The sequence below is a fragment of the Echiichthys vipera genome (genome assembly GCF_963691815.1).
Source record: "Echiichthys vipera genome assembly, chromosome: 15".
Taxonomy (NCBI): Eukaryota; Metazoa; Chordata; class Actinopteri; order Perciformes; family Trachinidae; genus Echiichthys; species Echiichthys vipera.
Window position 1 is genome coordinate 15,693,440 of NC_139840.1, and position 18,596 is coordinate 15,712,035.

The 18,596-nt window shown below is 38.7% G+C and overlaps 2 protein-coding genes across 2 annotated transcripts; both read left to right on the plus strand.

Moving 5' to 3' along the window:
- Window positions 1-310: 310 nt before the first annotated feature.
- Window positions 311-9,091, plus strand: kif2c (kinesin family member 2C; the record flags this gene model as incomplete). The annotated part of the gene is made up of 21 exons (XM_083928616.1): window positions 311-371; window positions 478-572; window positions 1,759-1,860; window positions 2,185-2,233; window positions 2,932-3,072; window positions 3,423-3,542; window positions 3,844-3,935; window positions 4,052-4,147; window positions 4,234-4,288; window positions 4,391-4,553; window positions 4,921-5,011; window positions 5,161-5,224; window positions 5,436-5,527; window positions 5,616-5,758; window positions 5,994-6,207; window positions 6,368-6,478; window positions 6,955-7,022; window positions 7,166-7,244; window positions 7,324-7,401; window positions 7,491-7,584; window positions 9,042-9,091. The coding sequence occupies 21 exons, from the start codon at window positions 311-313 to the stop codon at window positions 9,089-9,091; spliced, it is 2,058 nt and encodes a 685-aa protein (XP_083784742.1).
- Window positions 9,092-11,054: 1,963 nt separating this feature from the next.
- selenot1a (selenoprotein T, 1a) lies at window positions 11,055-16,076 on the plus strand. Its single transcript, XM_083927976.1, has 6 exons — window positions 11,055-11,237; window positions 12,387-12,497; window positions 14,294-14,420; window positions 15,072-15,159; window positions 15,274-15,440; window positions 15,564-16,076. Exons 1-5 carry the CDS (start codon window positions 11,104-11,106, stop codon window positions 15,396-15,398), a joined length of 585 nt encoding a protein of 194 aa, XP_083784102.1. The 5' UTR covers window positions 11,055-11,103; the 3' UTR covers window positions 15,399-15,440; window positions 15,564-16,076.
- The last annotated feature ends 2,520 nt before the right edge of the window (window positions 16,077-18,596 follow it).

An 18,596-nucleotide genomic window follows, 5' to 3' on the forward strand; every position in this document is an offset into this window, starting at 1 on the left:
ATAGAAGAAGAACGTCTCACACGTGACATGACGAGGACCAATCAGATTCTCAAATAGCCGGAACACCAGTTTCAAACTTTGGCGGCGTTACATTTGGCACGTAGGTAAGTCCGTGGTTTTGACGTTAACTGGTGAGAAAAAATATATATAAAAAAAAACTAGAGTAATACCATTGTTATGTTAGTTATTGAATCCATTAAACGAAGACATAGTTGTAAAATGACTTGCTAGACGACGACGCTGTTTCCAAAACGCTGTCGTTACCGGAATTTTTCCGTAATCTCCGTTACAGCACAGAAAAGGAGCCAAAATGGAGAACAGCCTGTCCAGACTTCTTGTTGGGCTTTCTGTTAAAATTGGCCGCAGTGATGGTGAGCTGGTGCTGTTGTTGTATTGAGACCTTTTTGCTATACCCTTCAAGTAATGGCGCTGTGTGTCGTTAACAAAGCTTGTACGGTTTGTTTATGTGCAAAACAGGTCGAGTACATCTGGCAACGGTGAAGTCCGTTGATACCGTCAAATCCACGGTTATGGTTGAATGGAATGAAAGAAAGATCTGCCGTGGGAAGGAGGTCAGTAAATGTGTAAACACGGCAAATACATATGTGAGAACAGGAACCCAGCTAGGAACACTAGAAGTGAGTCAGCTGGTCACCATTCATTGTTTTACATTACCATGAATGGTCAAGGAAAGTTGTATCAAATAGTAATTACAGTTACACAGATTACAGAACCTTTTACACTACAAAAGACCGTTTACTTAAGCACCAATATGTTTGCAGCTACGTCGACTACAGTCACAAACACGGAACTCCGTGTATTTCTCATGTATTATGCGGAGATATGGAAGAACATCTGTGTCAAAGGATTTTGAAATTAAAAAGCCACTGAAATTCAAGCACTGAATATTTATTCACAGAAATAAGGTATTTACATGTTTTGACTCTGAATTTAAATCTATTTTTCAATGTTCAGAAATCCAAAGTTAAATAATTCAAGATTTTAAAAATGCAACGTTAAACTTTGTTTTTAAAAATTAACTAATGAAAGCTAAAAATATTCAACCTTAGAATTTTCAACATGCCAAATTCAGCTGCAAAATTCAGTGTATGAAATGCAGTTTATTAAATTCAGTGTTGACATCCTGGGAACCAAGGAAGAGCAATCGACTCCAGATACTACTCACACAGAGCTTTGACAGTGGCTGCTAGTTGGCTAACCACCAACAAACTATATATAATCTACTATCCACAATGCTTTCATGCAGCAGACTGTGGTCATGGCTCTGACTCATCGGCGGGACTGTGGAGGTTATCTGCCACAGGGTCTCTCGCTTGTGGAGGAGGACACACCGGCACCTCACAGCTCCAGCGGGCTGCAGTAGCGGATCACTTCCACGGTCCGCCGATGAGTCACAGCCATAACCGAAGTCTGCTGCACAAAAGCAATGTAGGACGCACGGGCGTCGACCTCCAGAGAGTTAACGTTGAATTCTTTAACCTTGAATTTCTGAACATTGAATGTTTTGACTCTGAATTTAACTCTTTATTTTGCAAATACAGAATTTCAGTGCTTGAACTTCAGTGGCTTTTCAATTTCAAAATCTGATGACACAGATTTACTTCCATACGGATACCGACGCACATTCAGCCAGTGCTGAACCATGTGAAACATCTGTCACTCTGTTGTCATCTCTTTCGTGTTATAAGTAAATTGACATCTAATCTAGGTTATGATGTGTTTGCTTGTGCTTTTTAGGTCGAAGTGAGTGAGTTATGTACACTCAATCCAGAGCTTTTGGACCATATAAAGGCTGTCAGCAACCACACTGCTGACCCAGCCCCACCTGCTCCAGACAAGGTAGGTACTTTTCCCCCATAACAAAGAACTAAAGCAGCCTTTGTCAATGGCAACCCGTTAATTTGACCATTTTTCTAAGGCAGGGAACATTTACACATTCAAAAAGTTGAACCTCACAGTTCAAATCAAATAATCCTATACAATACTGCTCTTAATGAAAGACAGACATGTGAAAGTTTGATGGTAATTTTACTTATCCTTTGTGAAACATGGGTTCAACATTAGTCCTGGATGGAAAAGGTCATTATTGTAAACTATCTAAATAAATGGTGCAATGAGCAATTTCTCTCTTTCTCTCTCTGTGTTTGTTTGTCTCTTCCCTAGAAGTATGAGGGTCGACTTCGCTCTTCCAGGATTCCTGCTCCTCCCTCCTGTATGTGAATATATTGTACTATTTGTTTATTTTAGATTGTTGTATCCTGTACTTTGTCTCCTAACAGCTTGTTTCCTTCCAAAAGCCTCTTCTCAAAGCAAAGCTGAAGACTCAGGTCGGCAATGAGATGCATGTTCCTCTTTCTAAAGCAAATGAGTCATATCTTCTAATTACTCCTTTGTTAATGGGATCAGGGAATAAGTGTAAAGAAAAATGCACTGAGAGGAGAGGCTCAGGCCTGGGCACTGATCATTCATAAATAATCGTCCTAATGATTATTGGCACTGGGATGTACATGGAAACTTTGGGTATTTGCTTATTCTGGACTGTTATGGTACAATGCACTGCTTTTTTATTCACCAGAATTGTCTGACAGTAACACTATTCATCTTCAGTCAGCTATATTTTCATCTATAATCAAATATTTAATCACCTGCTGCACTTTAGTTTATGCTCTCTGCACCTGCGCACTTTTGTCACTCTGATCCTCTGAAGGATCTTGTTTCCTATTAATATGGGAAAATTGTTGCTGTGGTCACTTTTGTTTTGGCAGGCTACAGCCATGGACAGTGTTTCCTTTCATTATACAATGGTTTGGATTACATTTAACCCCAGAAAAAACACGCCAGAAATACGAATACTTTAAGATACTGACACTCATGTTGCATTTGTTTGACTTAGATTTGTCTTACTTTCAGTTGTCAGTCGGTATCAGACCAGGCAGACGTGCATGTTCCAGGCCCCTGTTCCAGCACCATTAACAACCTGTGAGTCTTCTACAGCCCACCTGGAGACAGTCCACCCTGATCTCCCCTCTTCATCGGTCCTCACAAACTCTGGTTGGTAGTGATCTTCTGAAAAGAAATGCACAATCTACAACACTGTCTAAAAACATGAGTAACTGATGCTGATACTTATATTTGTTTTATTGAACATTTGGGTATTGTTGTACTCAGTGAGGGGTAATTGTGTGTCCTGTTCAAACAGTATTTTTTACCACCCCATTGTGCACTGTCACATGACACAGTTGTAGTAGTAGTAGTATCACAAGATATGGAACATGTTGCATGTGTAGATTTTAGAGTATTTTCCATGTACAACTTAATCTTTTAGTGATTTCTTTGTTCAGTAATTTAAAAATTTTGGTCATCTTTATAAACTCAAGTGCACTCTCTTTTGCCTTATCTAGCACTTCCTAATCGGCAGCATAGAAAGAATGAGGCCAGTTCAGCCCAGACGCTGCCTTTTGTCTGTGAGGCAGTAAAGGAAAATGAACCTGTGATAATGCCTCCTCCGTCTGCAGCCAAAGGTAAACACGTTTCACATCAACATGATTTCATGTGTAGCCACTGGATAACTATGCACAGAGAGAAAATTCTACACATTAACACACACACAAGTGCAACCTCCTTTCTCTCCTGCAAAGGATGTTTTTTGGGTTTTAGACAAAAATATTTAGTGATTATCCACACATAAATCATATTACCTCCATGTTCTGTGAAAAGTATGAACAGGTGGTGCATGAAAATGAGATATGAGGTCATTAGTTTTATTAGATGTTTATTTTTGATCTGCCAAAAATAAATATATATTATCTCTATGCACTTCAGTCAAAAGAGTAGCTCCAAAAGAGCTAAACAAAGGCAGCAAAAGGCTCTCGTGTGCTGTAAAGCCACCTGACATGCAGACAAAGAAAGGAAAGGTGAGATTTTTTTCTCATTCTGCTATGCATTTTTTTTTTTTTTTTTTTCTCATTGAAAAGTATAACTTGGTGGGGATCTCTATGTCATTTTATTAACATTCTTGGTTTCCTTCTAGTTTGGAGAGGCTTCTCGACCAAACCAAAAGTTCTATGACATGATCCAAGACTTCAGAGAGACCTTGGAAATAACCCCCATATCAACTACTGACCATGTAAGTTTGGACTAGAGAACAATGTGCCTTGTATCAAGTGTGCCTTTTTTATAGCCATACTTATAGGACATCTTGTGTTTTTACAGATTGAACCTTACAGGATTTGTGTGTGCGTTCGCAAGCGGCCCCTTAACAAACAAGGTATAATGGAAGTAGTTCCATCATACCATATAGAAAAGTTTTGGCCATCATAAGTTTTAAAAAATAAAGTATAAAATGCTAACTTTGACTTGTGTATTCCAGAGCTTCACAAAAAGGAGATAGATGTGGTGTCTGTACCCGGAAAAGGTGTTCTGTTGGTCCATGAGCCAAAACAGAAGGTGGACCTCACCAAGTACCTGGACAATCAAGTCTTCCACTTTGACTACTCCTTCAATGAGACCGCCACCAATGACTTGGTCTACAAGTAATTACCTTATTTGTCCTTTTTTTAAATTTAGTAATAAGGTGGACCTGAAGCTCTAAATAACTTGGTGTGTAGTCATGTTTTAATACTGTAGTAGCTCTGTGATGTCTGGAGTAGTGATACCGTGGATTTCGGTTATGCAGGCACTGTGATTAATCTTGTCAATCGAATAGGTGGGCTGGTGAAAACATAACATTCTGATTCCAAAGTAGAGAAAATAATACATTTGGGTGGATTCCAGGTGGATTTTTTAGGGGTACAGGCGGAATCGGATCAGAGCTGCTCTGCCACCTCTAGTCTTGAGTGTGGTCTTTTCTTGGAATTACAAAGAGTTGAATTTTTGACGGACGCTATTTTTTTTCTTTAGGTTCACAGCCAAACCTTTGGTGAAGTCCATGTTCGATGGTGGTGTGGCAACATGTTTCGCCTATGGCCAGACTGGAAGTGGGAAGACTCATGTAAGTAGTTGCTATCATTGTTTTAATACCTGACTCAGTTATACATACAGAGATTGAATACCATATTAATATTATTATCATTATTATTATTTTTCATCTAGTTTGACAGTCAGTCATAATAAGATAATAAGAACATGCTTTCTACCTAGACTATGGGAGGTGATTTCACAGGAAGGCAGCAGAACAGTGCTAAAGGAATCTACGCCTTGGCAGGTAGGACTGCAACCATCCACCCAACTGCTGTACATGCCCTTTATTACTTATTCTAGGTGTCACATTAAGATTATTAATCGTAATCGAGCAAAGGCAATTTTGTAATTTGTTTCTATCTGAATAATTTGTATTTTTCCAATTCATTTAGGATATGAGTCAGAACATTCTGGATTGTCTTAACTGACCTCTTAAATATTTTTTTCCCTTTTAGCCCATGATGTTTTCACCTATCTAAACCACAGGAACTATGCTCACCTAGATATATCTGCTTATGTCAGCTTCTTTGAGATTTACAATGGAAAAGTAAGAAAAAACCCCATCAACAAATTTATTTGACATAAAATCGGCTTATTCAAGTTATCCTAAAAGTTAAATGTACTTTTTGATTTAGGTGTATGACCTACTGAATAAGAAGGCCATGCTTCGTGTTATGGAAGATGACCGACAGCAGGTTCAAGTGGTGGGCCTGGAGGAGGTCGAAGTGTCCACAGCAGAGGAGGTCATCAAAATGATCCAGCTGGGCACTTCAAGCAGGTACTTTTGTGTTAAGAACTTGTCCTTTGCAATCGCATGGTTAATGTTTCTTATGTTTTATTCTTCTCTCTTAACTTCTGGCAAGCCTTTTGCCAACAGTCACGAAGACAGCATGTAATTGTTAATTCAATCAAATGTTTTTTCTTATTTTTCAAATATTTGTCATTTCTCGGCTCAAAACAATATTCACATATAGATAAATATACTCACATTCCTTTAATCCTTCTGTGTCTAGAACATCAGGCCAGACCTCAGCCAATGCCAACTCATCCCGCTCTCATGCCATCCTTCAGATTGTCCTGCGGTGCAATGACCGTGCCCGCACATTGCATGGCAAATTTTCACTGATTGATCTGGCTGGCAATGAGCGTGGCACTGACGTCAGTAGCAATGACCGCAGCACTTTAGTGGAGACTGCCGAGATCAACCGCAGCCTGCTGGCTCTCAAGGTAGACTATGGCTGCTTTGTAGCTGTGCACACACCAGATAAATAAGTAGCTGTGGATGCACCTTAGCTAGGATGCATATGTAGAAAGCCTTGCTCTCTCAAATTGACTGTAAACAAGAGTAAAATGCTCAACTCATTTTCTGAACTCTTATGTCCTGTAGGAGTGTATTCGATCACTGGGAATGAACAGCGATCACATTCCTTTCCGAATGAGCACTTTGACCAAAGTCCTCAGGGATTCCTTTGTTGGAGAAAAGTCCAGGACCTGCATGGTATGTTGAAAACCATGGACTGTATTAAATATGGTCTCTGTGATGTCATGCATAGGTTTGGAGTGGGTGGCTATGGCTTTCTAAAAATAAGTTCTTAAATATTATTTAAACTGGTGAGTTTTCATGAATGTGGACGTTTGGCTATAGAGACCACAACTGTTTTTGTACCAGGCTATTTTTCCTGTAGAGTTGGACGTTTTTACATGGGAGTCTATAGGGATTGACTATTTTTTTCGAGCCAACTTCAAGTAGCCATTTGAGAAACTAAATTGGCATTGATATTTTGGCACTTCAATATTAGTTTCATTTTTCAGCACTAGAGGTTGTCGCTTTGTTTAAACACCAAATTAAGCTTACTCAGTTTGGCATACAGTGTATTATGGTCAGATTACATTGTAGCAGATGCAGACACACCAAAAGAGCACAAACTCTGGTGTGAGTATGTACGATGTCAATGTTTCACTCTTATTCCATAGATTGCTATGGTGTCTCCAGGCATGACTTCATGTGAATACACGATGAACACACTGCGTTATGCTGACAGGTACAAATTTAGCTTAGGAAGTTTGACTTGATTCCAAATAATTTTGTTTTAGTTTTTTTTAAAAAAAACAAAAAAAAAAAACACTCACTTTCTATCATAAAAAAATGATGCCTGGGAAGATGAACAATTCTCATCTTTGTCAGAGTGAAGGAGCTGAATGGCAATACAAAGGTCAATGGAGCAGCTAAGGCACAAGAGCCTCTAAATAGCTCCACAGAAGAGGTAAGCCTGTTACGTCCAAAATCATCAATAATATTGATTATTTCATATTTATAATTTGCTAATATTTTCTGTGTTGTAGGAATCTGTAGATACCAGTGGATTTGACACCATATCACAGGTGGCAGAGCTGGAGGAGAAGGTTTATGCACACTACCAGGTAAAGTGCTTTTGTCTCTCTATTGCTCTTCTCTACAGCATACAAGACAAGTAATAAGTCCTCACACTTTCATTACTTTTGTTTCTCAGAGGGCCAATGAACTCTTCACTGCAATGAGGCAAAGCTCGTACAGTATTAAGGAAGGACTACACGACCTGGTGGATCATGCAAAGAAATGCATGGGTTTGTACAAAAAAAATATTAAATAATGTTTGGGTAGACTGTAATTGATTTTAGTTGAGGTGCTCAGTGGATCATCATACATGTAAACAAAAGTCACAAGAAAGATCGAGTAGAAATCTCTCTTTTAAACACTTAAAATTGTCACGGCATAGTAACACATTGCCAGACCAATTTCCACAGTGCAAGATAAAGGTCTGGCTACACAAAAAACGTTCCCTGCTTCAACCGACTTGTTTGTATTTCTTTAAACCAATCACAATAGTGTTAGGCGGTGCTAAGCCACAGATGTGATGTGTCATTGCAAAATCAATAGAGAAAGGGGAATTGAATAAAGCTGAACTAGGCGGCCAATGGCAGGCTTTATTCCATCGGTCTACATAAGTGAGTCAGACTGTTATACCTACAAAGTCTAACACGTTTCAGTATCAAACCTCTGTTTGGGAGTAGAAATGCCAATATACACTATATATATATATATATATATATATATATATATATATATATGTACGGTGCTTGAAATTCTTGACAATGCTTGAATTTTAATGTTGTTTTCAAGGTTCAAAAGGTGCTTGAATTTTGGATAAAGTGCCAGAAAATGCTTGAAATTATATCTCCATTTCTTTCAACAAATAGGTATAGAACAGAAATATAATTTTCATCCTAAAATCCTTCTGATATTCCGATATTATAACATACCATCTCTTTTAATGTGATTTTAATTTAAAAAAAAAAAGAAATATGTTTGTCTATGTATTCGTAGATATATGTAACTGTAAGGTGCTGGAAAAGCTTGAAAATGGACCTTAATTTTGAATGAATTTGACCTAAGAAAGGGTGTACGAGCCCTGAATATATGTTAACTAAAACCATTACGTTTGTTATTGGACCAGCTGGAGGCAAGTGGAGAGTCTGTATGACATTTTCAAATAGTTAGATAGTAATGGGTGCATGCTGTCTAGGGCTGTAAATCCCAAGTTTTAGCACATTATGATACATTGATTCTTTGGACAACGAAACATACATTTTTTTTTTAATATAATTTAGATTCAGATCAGGGGCCTGCAATCGATATGAGACAATATATTAATTATATCATACATTCAACACACTCAGTCAATCAGTGCTTTATATTAACTCACAAAAAGCAACTACATTCTGATTTAACAATATTGCAACCGAGCTCTTCCAGACATTTCAATGAAAAACTATTTTTTGATAAAAAACAATAAATCGAAAGTAGGAATTTCAAAATAAAGGTGCATCTTAAAGGTTACAATACGTATCCATTTTAACTTTGCATCAATGATGTTGGATCATTAAAATGAAATCTCAATCCACCCATAGTGCTGAATAGATCAAATATCACGACAAGTGCCGGGACAAATATACATAAAGGACCAAATCTGGGTGGATACATGCAATTTATCTTTATTTAATCAGTCTTCTGTCATCCACAGACATCGTACTGGCCTTGCAGACTGCTGTGGACCAGGAGAGAAGCAGTTAAGAAGAGCGCACCGGCCCACTCAAAGTTTTTTTTTTTTTAATTGAAAACAAGCAGCTTAATTTTAACATTTTAATGACTGTATTCAATAAATGATATGTATTCAGACACTATCCCATTAATTCAAAGTGAAACCACTTTGGGAACTACTTGTGTTTATTGTTGGATGCAGACTTCCAGTTGCAAATATTGAATTTAAACAGGTGCCCAAAACGATTACCAAAGTTTGATGCTAATGTGGAAGCAGCAAAAATTCAGCTAAATGATTTATTTTTGGTTTTGTCTTGCAAGCCACTTTGTGTTAGTAATACTTTACTTTCAATTTCTACCTTGCTATATTTCAGAGGCAAAGATTGTACTTGTATCTGTAATAACTAGTTGTGTTGTATGTACACATTAATAATACGAAAAAGGAATAAATTATATTGTAATGTAGATTAAAATAAAACTTTATTGGTTATTGGGGAGAACATACCTTTACCAGCTTGCAGTTTAAAGTGATGTTCACATGCACTGATCACTGAAACATTTTCAGTATATTCTTTTGGTCAGTTTAATGGAATTGAACAGCCAGAGCTGTAGGGTGGCTGCAAATTTTGTTTAGAAGATTTGAGCATGGGGAAAAGGAGGGACCCATAAACGTTTGACTTTGTTGAAAATGTACAAAATAGAAAGGGCAACATTTATTTTTATACATTGAATAAATGGTACAAAGCATTTGCCAAATGGCACAGCAGCATTGTCATCAAAGACATTTTTCTTTCAGTAGTACATTCTAAACAGAATTCACAGAGGTGAAAAATAATTTTATAAAACGGTGGAATATGGTTTAATTACAGTTAGTTGACACAGTGGGGAAGTGTTTTTTATTTACAGTGCCAATTTATAACAACTTATGTCAGGATACTGAACAGAGTTGATGAAGACCACACGCAATGACTTATTTAAGATTTACATAGACACAACAATCCCCCCCTTGAGTACACGGTGGCAACGAAAACAGACAGGAACGTTGAACAGACCCAGCTCTGTGGAGGACGGCCATCTGTCTTCACCGGTGAGAGAGATAAAGATAGTCCCAGAATTGCAAGCAACAGCAAAAGTAACAGTAACTATAGTAATGTGAATATGACATATGTTATGGCAGACAATATAGTTGAAACAAATACAGCTAATATGACAATAATTATGGTGGTAAATATGATCATTGATGAGTAGTAATAACAGCTCTGATATGAGAACTTTCACTGATGTTTTTATGGCTACAAATTTGATCATATATAAGACGAATGATATTATATATGAGTAATAGTGATAATAGCAGCAGGAAGCGTCATGCAAGACCACAGCAGCAGGCACCCCCACAATCAGCAGAGACCTGCGAGACGACAAAGTACAAACTCTGGGAAAGAAGTTGAATTAGTAACGTATTGATGAGACATGAGTGATACAGACAGAGAGGAGAGGAGCTCAGAGTATCAGGAACAGTATTATCCCCAGGCAGACTAGGCCTATATATAATTAAACAGAATAAAATCAGCTTAGGCCCTGAGGAGTACATGCTTTAGAGTATACAAATTTTGTATTTTTCTTTCATTTACCAATTTTTAAAGACTTTACATACATTTTAAATTCATTTAAGAAAAAAACAATGAGCTCAGTATTCTGGCGATGATTTCAGAATTCTGTATTTGTGGATGAAAATGTGTGCCAGATATATTTTTGGACTGTTTTCCAGATATTTACATCACAGTATCATACCACCAGCATCTCACGTGTGCCTCTGGAGATGGAAGCTGGAAATGATGAGGTATTTTCTGTGATCCAGTTACGGACCAATAAACCGGCCTCCTTCACACTCCAGTCCAGTTGTTGGCAGTATTGCATCTCTGTGCTGGTTTGTCAACCGCCAATCCCCAACAACGAAGAAGAAGAAAAAGCAGAAGAAGAAGAAGAAGAAGCGTTAACCTGCCTCGCGCATCTGAGTGAGGGAGCAAACCCCGGAACGAATAGCCATGAAGTGGTTGCGTCTTTCGCTCTTCGTCTTGGGGGTTATCTCGCTGTGCTGCGCCACGTCTGGTGACAGCAGCGGCGTGAAGAAGATGAAGATGCAGTTTGCTGCGGGACCCCTGCTCAAGTTTCAAATTTGGTAAGCGAAAAAATCTGGCGAGTCATTGCAAGCTAACGTTAGCTGAGCTCGGCTACCAACATCTTAGGCCGGAAAGCAGACAGACGCTAGCTAACTCAACAGGGGGGTACAGTGTGTTGAACAGCTGGTTATTTACTAACGACATTACTCAAACATACGGGGAGAATAAGTATTGTGCAAGTGACTGCTTTTTTGCCACTTCTCATGAACATTTTGTCGAAAACATGTCCCCTGCTCGCGCTGTCAAACATGCTAATTAACGTCAAATCCAGTGGTAGTCGTCTCGTGTCCACATATTTTAAGTGTAATTACGTGCTATTTGTATTGTACGGAAAATAGGGTTAAGTGCTCCGTCTGTTTGGAATTATTAATGCAATTAAAGCATTTTTATCTTTTTAATTTTCTAGACCGTGCTGTTGGAAAAGTTGAAGCTAATCGTTAGCATAGCTACTTTTATTCATAGTGCCAAATAATAACTTATCGCAAGACACTTTACAGATAGAGTAGGTTTATACCACACTATGACTTATTGATGATTTACAGAGACCCAGCATTTCCTCCATGAGCAGCAGCAAGTCGCACGATCTATATTATTAATAATAATAATATACACACACACGCAGTATTTATCCATCACGCTCGTGCACACAGTGGCAACCAAAACCTTCCTTTTTAACAGGCAAGACCATCGAACAGACCCAGCTCTATGGAGGATGGCCCTCTGTCTTGACTGGTTGGGGGGGAAGAGACAGATAAAACTGACAGACCCGGCACTAATCAAACATTAACAAAAATGCATGTTCATTCTTAATCACTGTCACGTGATTTTAATGTCAAAGGAGTTGTAATTTTTAAGTAAACATGAAATAAACATTTGCATTGTAAATTTATTTTCTGCCAAACAGTATAGCAATGGAGTAATCTTACACAGTATGTCATTTAAAGTAGGCTAAAAATGTCACGCTGAAAATGTTGAACTAAGTTAATTGGAAAACTGTATTGGATTAATATGTGCTCAGTCTCAGTCAGGTTCAACTCAAAATATAGCCTTGAGGTCGCTGTTATTTTGTGGCTGTGCTTTGACCTCGTTTGATGTTGCAACACACACACAGGGAATGTCTTTTTAACAGTGTGTTTGTCTTCTCGCAGCATTTCCTGAGGGTACAAGCGGGTGTTTGAGGAGTACACGCAGGCCTTGTACCAGCGATACCCAGACATCCGCATTGAAGGGGAGAATTATCTTCCTGTGCCCCTCTATCGGTGAGAGAAAGATTTTGTGCCTTGTTACAAGTGGATTATAGTCAGCTTTATTAAAGCAGCCTTAAAGCTGCCTGGGATAAGCTGCGGTTTGACTGAGGAAATGGAATTTTCGTGCAGTCATGCTTATCTAGCCACGGATTTGTCTTTGGTCATTGTCTAATGAAGTGGACAAAACCAATGGCCCTTAAAATTATAAAATGCAGGTCATAGGTGCACCATGTTATTTAGTGTGGATCTATTACTGACATTTCTGTACCAGGAAATAAGGGTAACAAACTGGAAACTTTGAAAGAATCTAAACTGTAGGTACATATTCTAATATTAGGGTTCATATATAGGGCTGACAAGTCCCACCCCTGTAGTACAGCTTGCAATAAACCCCATGGGATCTCAGCTCCTGAGATAGCGTAATGAGAATGACTATATTTTATGTCGCCTATGTGACGTCATGTCATCATGCTTTCCCTCCACTTCTGAACTCTGAGTTCTGCAGAACATGGCTGTCTGTCACATTTCACACACCCGTTCTTTCTGGAATGTGGACATTCTGGCACAAAACACATTGGCATCTTGATCTCAATCTTGGCAGGCAGCAAGAGCGTGATGATGTGAGGTCACATAGGCAACATGAAATTTATTCATTGTCATTACGCTCCATCCAGGACAGATAATGACTGGAACCAGAAAATAATTGTTCCATTTCAATAGACACCAATGTCAATTTTTTTGGGAGCTGAGGTCACATGGGGTCTACTGGAAGCCATATTAGAGGGGCGGGGCTTACCAGCTCTATATCTGGGTAAAGATATCTTTCACTATATATATGTATCTTGTTCCTTTTTTACTGATTTATTATGTATTTTCTTATGCAATAAAAATCAAATCTAATATTGTGGTAAAGTCTGACCTATTCTCTAGCATTTGGGAGGAAGTTAAAGAGCACTTTTACTGTTAACATTTTTACTACCAGGGAACTGATGATATGAAGGGGGTACAGAATGACCACCCAATTTATATCAATGATTGTATAGGCTAAATAACAGAAACCTCTCTCAGTATAATGCAATATCATTCAATTGAACAGCGCCACAATCTGCATCCTCCATAATAACCATACAGTGTTATCAGCATCTCCCTAAACGGTTTCAATTAAAACTGAACATTAAAACCGTCATTAAGGTCAGATTTATTGCAATATTATTTTAGCAAGGTGTGCATAATAAACTGGAAATGGAATGTGAATTACCAACGTAATGATTGTTGATTCTGTAGATTCTTGAGTAAATTCCTCCTCTTAAGAATCGTCCAGGAACTATTTCTGTTACAGATACAGACTAGACTTTAGATGTATTTTTGTAGTCAAGTTAGTTGGCTTGTGAATCAATGGCTGGATTTGGATCAGTGGCTGAGTCTCAATGTGATACTGGTTTTTGCACTTAGTTGCCTGGTGTCACTGAGACCCTTGGGTCCTCATCAGTTGAACGCTTAATGAACACACCAGAGATTAGCTCAATTCTAGAGACTGTTGTTTTTTTGTCTAGAGTTTTTTTCCATACTCATCTCTGGTTCACTCACTGGAAAATAAGCATGTGTCCACTGATACCTTTTTAATTTCTTTTGAACCAGGAATAAATGTGCTTACCTCAATACCTGAGAACCATACGTTTATTAAACATGACCAACCAATTTATTGTAAGCCTACAGGCTCACATCTATTTGGATAATTGTAATCTCTCTATACCAAGCCTTTATGTCTAGAAAATGTATCAAAAGCCTGTTTCTTGTTTTATTTCCAGACATTTTTCTTCCTTCCTCTCTGTCTTCAAATTGCTGGTGATTGGGCTGATTATTATTGGCAGAGACCCATTCGCCCTCCTTGGTATGCAAGCCCCTGGCATCTGGGAGTGGGGTCAGGGAAATAAGGTAAGCTTTAGTGGATATAGTGATATAGGACTCTGATCCTAAGGGGAAGTTTTTGCAGTTTGTTTTGCAGTTCACCACCACATTTATCCAACAGAAGCATGGAATTAATATAGAAGTGGAGGAACATGGGCTTTAGTTTGGCTGACCATTTGATCACACTAGCTGCAAAGCCACATTAGGCCCAGAGGCCTACTTTCTACTCTCCTACTTCAAGTGCCCTTGGTGGGACTGCACCCATCTTTGAACTCTGTTACTCAGCTACAAACCTGTTAAGTTTTCGTGATTGGGACACTGACACAGTGACAAAATATGTCAACAGATGAAAGAACCCTCTTTCTGATAAAATGATAACAACAACAAATAACTAAGAAAACCATACAATTGCATACAGAATAGAAACAGATTTAGTAAGCATTTGACTTGGACATGTGCTAATAAATTTGCTCTTTTACTCAAGCTACAACCTGACTTTTTACATATTGTAAGGTGTTTGTTGCTTCAATGGCTAATCCTAACACAAATCTTTTCAGTGCACTGCTCTTGTGACCCAGTGAGTGAGCCCAATGCAAGAAAAACTGCAAATAATATTAGTTTAGGAAATGTTTTTTGTGCAGAACTTTTTAACTCATGTTTCTCTCATGCTTCTTTCAGATATATGCCTGCATGATGGTGTTCTTCCTTAGCAATATGATTGAAAACCAGTTAATGTCTACAGGAGCTTTTGAAATCACATTAAATGGTGAGTCACGGCATCGGCTAAATGACTGAACCAGATGCTTTTTGCTTTGATTAATTTTAATATTGTGTGGTGAAGGAACAAAACAATGTATGACAGTGAAATATCTTTCCATAGATGTGCCAGTGTGGTCAAAACTAGAGTCTGGTCACCTTCCCTCCATGCAGCAGCTTGTGCAAATCCTTGACAATGAGATGAAGATGAATGTTCCCATGAACACAGGACCACACCACCACTCCTAACCCTATTTGATGCATCCTGGCTGGACCTAAAAGCCACTCCATGTAAGTACAGTAGTGTTACTAGCACTGTTTTGTTTATTCAGTCTTTTGCTTTTATCTTTTCTTCTTACTGACATTTGGGCCAGAGGAAATGTTTTTTTAATTCAATCTGCTTTTCCTGTCTAGGTTTGAGGTTGGTTTCTCACTGGGCTGTGAGGTGATGTTTATGAAGGTCTGCGCTGAAGGCAGGAAGACTGCTAGCACAGACTGGATGCCCCCATCAATCTTCACCATGCCCCTTGGAGACGTCCCGCCCCTGACGCCAGAGTTGGATCCATGGCAACAGTGCCAGCCATTCTTTTGTCATTTTCTTGTACTATTCATACTACTGCAGATTTCATCCAGGTGACATCAGTGGTCCTACAAGGAGAAGTCTAACATTGATTATTATAGTCTTTAACTCGTTGCATATAACTGATCTATGTGAATTAAAAAAATGTGTCATTTGTACCATTGAGCCACATTTAGAATTTTAAGTTTATTGTTCTAAACATAGCTTAGCCATGTAGAAAAATGCAACACTTACAATCTGTTGTCACTGTAACATGGGAAATTGTGTCTTGGTATGATTTCTGAATAATTTTTATATATGCATAACTTGAAGTAAGCTAAGAGGATTAATAAAATGCATTGTAACTATTTAACTGTGAGGCTGTGTGTTGGGGTTTGCTGATTGATGTGGTGGAATCAGGTATTATAAATGATATCATAAATGAGCTCAAAAAACATTTTACTTTAAGAAGAGATGATGGATAATGTGACCGTTAAGTTACCTGAGAAGAAAAGTAGGAACACCCCCCCCCCCCCCCCCCCCCTTTAAACAGACGCCTGCTCAGGTCATGAGTACACATCTTGAGCCATCTGCTCAGCCTAATGTTATTAGGATTTACGCCAATGTGATTAGGAAACACTAAACAGATTAAGCACGAGTACAATGCAAGACCAAAACATGTCACAGTGCCATATGCATTTGTTGGATTTTTGATATTCACAACAATGAGATCACACCCCTTTATTATGCTATCTAGAAGTAACTGAACAAAATGTAATGGATACAAACGACCCCTTTTTATTTGTTGGCAATACAGCATGCACAAAAGGCAGATTGCCTTGGAGAGCATTTCACTATGGGTTCAATAAACCAAAAAATGAAGTAGTAAAATAAAAAAAGTTTTACATGTTATGTGGCAAATTACTTTATTTGTATGCCCTTATGTCATAGCAAAGCTGTCAAGTCACACTGTACTTTATTACTGGTACATCAAAGACAGTCCTGAAGGCACCTATGGAAAAAGGCACTTTCACTCTCACTCATCATCACATGAGCACTGACTTCCAGAAGCCTTTGTGCAACAATGTGGAGGCGAGGAGGGGCCTGTATGGTCTTGAGCAGCCGGGGATGAGAGGGCATCATCAGGTACTGGTGGAGATTTTGAATGAGAAGGTGGATCCGTATCCTGGCAGCCAACACAAACAGCTCCTCCTTTAATATTGATGCTCCTGAAGCGGCCCCGTCTGTTTTACATTCACCCTGGAGGGGGGGAAAGTTTCAAAAGTCACTGAAATGGACCTGGAAATGCTGGCAACTGCAAGATGAACACATGGGCGGAACAAATTATTTATAAATAGAGAGCAGTGCCTCACCTGAGAACAGCAGGTACCCACACTGAACTTGGCTTGTTGACCTCTTGCCAGGAAAGAGATGAACACTTGTTCCTTCCCGAGGACTCTAACCCCAACAGATTTGTTGAGCGACAGGAAGACGGGATGCAGGGGAGTAGTGAAGCTCAAACTGCTCCAGCTCCACCGACGAACCCTGGCACCCGCCTCATCCAAACACTGACCACCTGAACTGTTTAAGGTCAGCCTGCAACATGAACACACATACATCACATTTTACAAGTGATTAACAGGTATTATATGCACCCATTAGTATAGAAACATAATATGAATTTGCTTAGTTTATATCCTAAAGATATTGCCAATATAATACAACTTCTACACATACCATATGTTTCCATTGATGTGATAACATGTCGCCCTGCCATCAGACTGGAACATGGCTCTAACTGGTTGATAGGGGGCATCGCTGTCATCATACACGATGCAGACCCTTCCATTTTCTTCAGTGACCACGACGACTAGAGCCAAGAGGCCCGAGGGATAGCTGTTACCATGACGATAAGGATGGGGACTGCCACTGTAGAGTATTTTGTATTGCACTCTCTTGTAAAAAAAAAAAAAAACTGAAAATCTAATCATGATAAAAATCTACAAAAATTAAATTGTGAGTGGATACAAGACCTGAGCAGAGCCATCAGAGAACACAGTAAGAAATGTCATGCCACTGGAATAAGATTTCTGTAAAAACTCGGCCCCTTCCTGTGAATATAAAAGATTGAACAAGGTCAAAATATGTCAAGGTGCAGAAAGTCTAACAAAAAAATATATGCACTGTGGGAAAGGAAGAAATGTTTTTGGAGCCTGACTTATACTAGGGACTAGAAATAAGGAGGGTATTTTGGCCTTTGCTGCTCTGATTTTCACCAGTTTGTATTTTAAAACTGTCTACTTTATGGAAGCACAATGCTAAATTGCTGGAGCAACCCTTTAATAGCCATATATGTTTAGAATCATAAATATTTAGCCCATTTACAAAAACAAAAAGCTTTCATTTGTTAAGAACAGCCATTGAATGGTTTTATGCATTGATTTGACACAGTGTGACCACACAGGGGCAGTGTTTATCCATGTGTAAAGACTAATATACAGTATTTGTAGACTTCTATGGCTTCTATTTACATAAATGATACTGGCATTAATAAAAGAAACAATGACAGTAATCTGTGGGTACCTGATGATGACATATGCCGAACTTAAGTAGCTTGTGGTCACAAAAAGGGACCAGCACCTGCTCCTCTTCCTCTTTTATTTCCACGTGCTTCTCAGTTGAGCTACAAGGATACACTGTCCAACATCCTTTTACGGGAGCACATGAGAGCCGGAAGCGCAGGACTTTTTTTGTTTGGGCAACTAAAAATAAGCAAAGAACAAAGTGTATTAGTCTGCTCTGTATGCCAGTTGATGTTTGTTTAACATGACTAGACATGACCTAAAGCTGCCAATGTGTGTGTTGCTCAGTAAGCCGTTACTCACAGG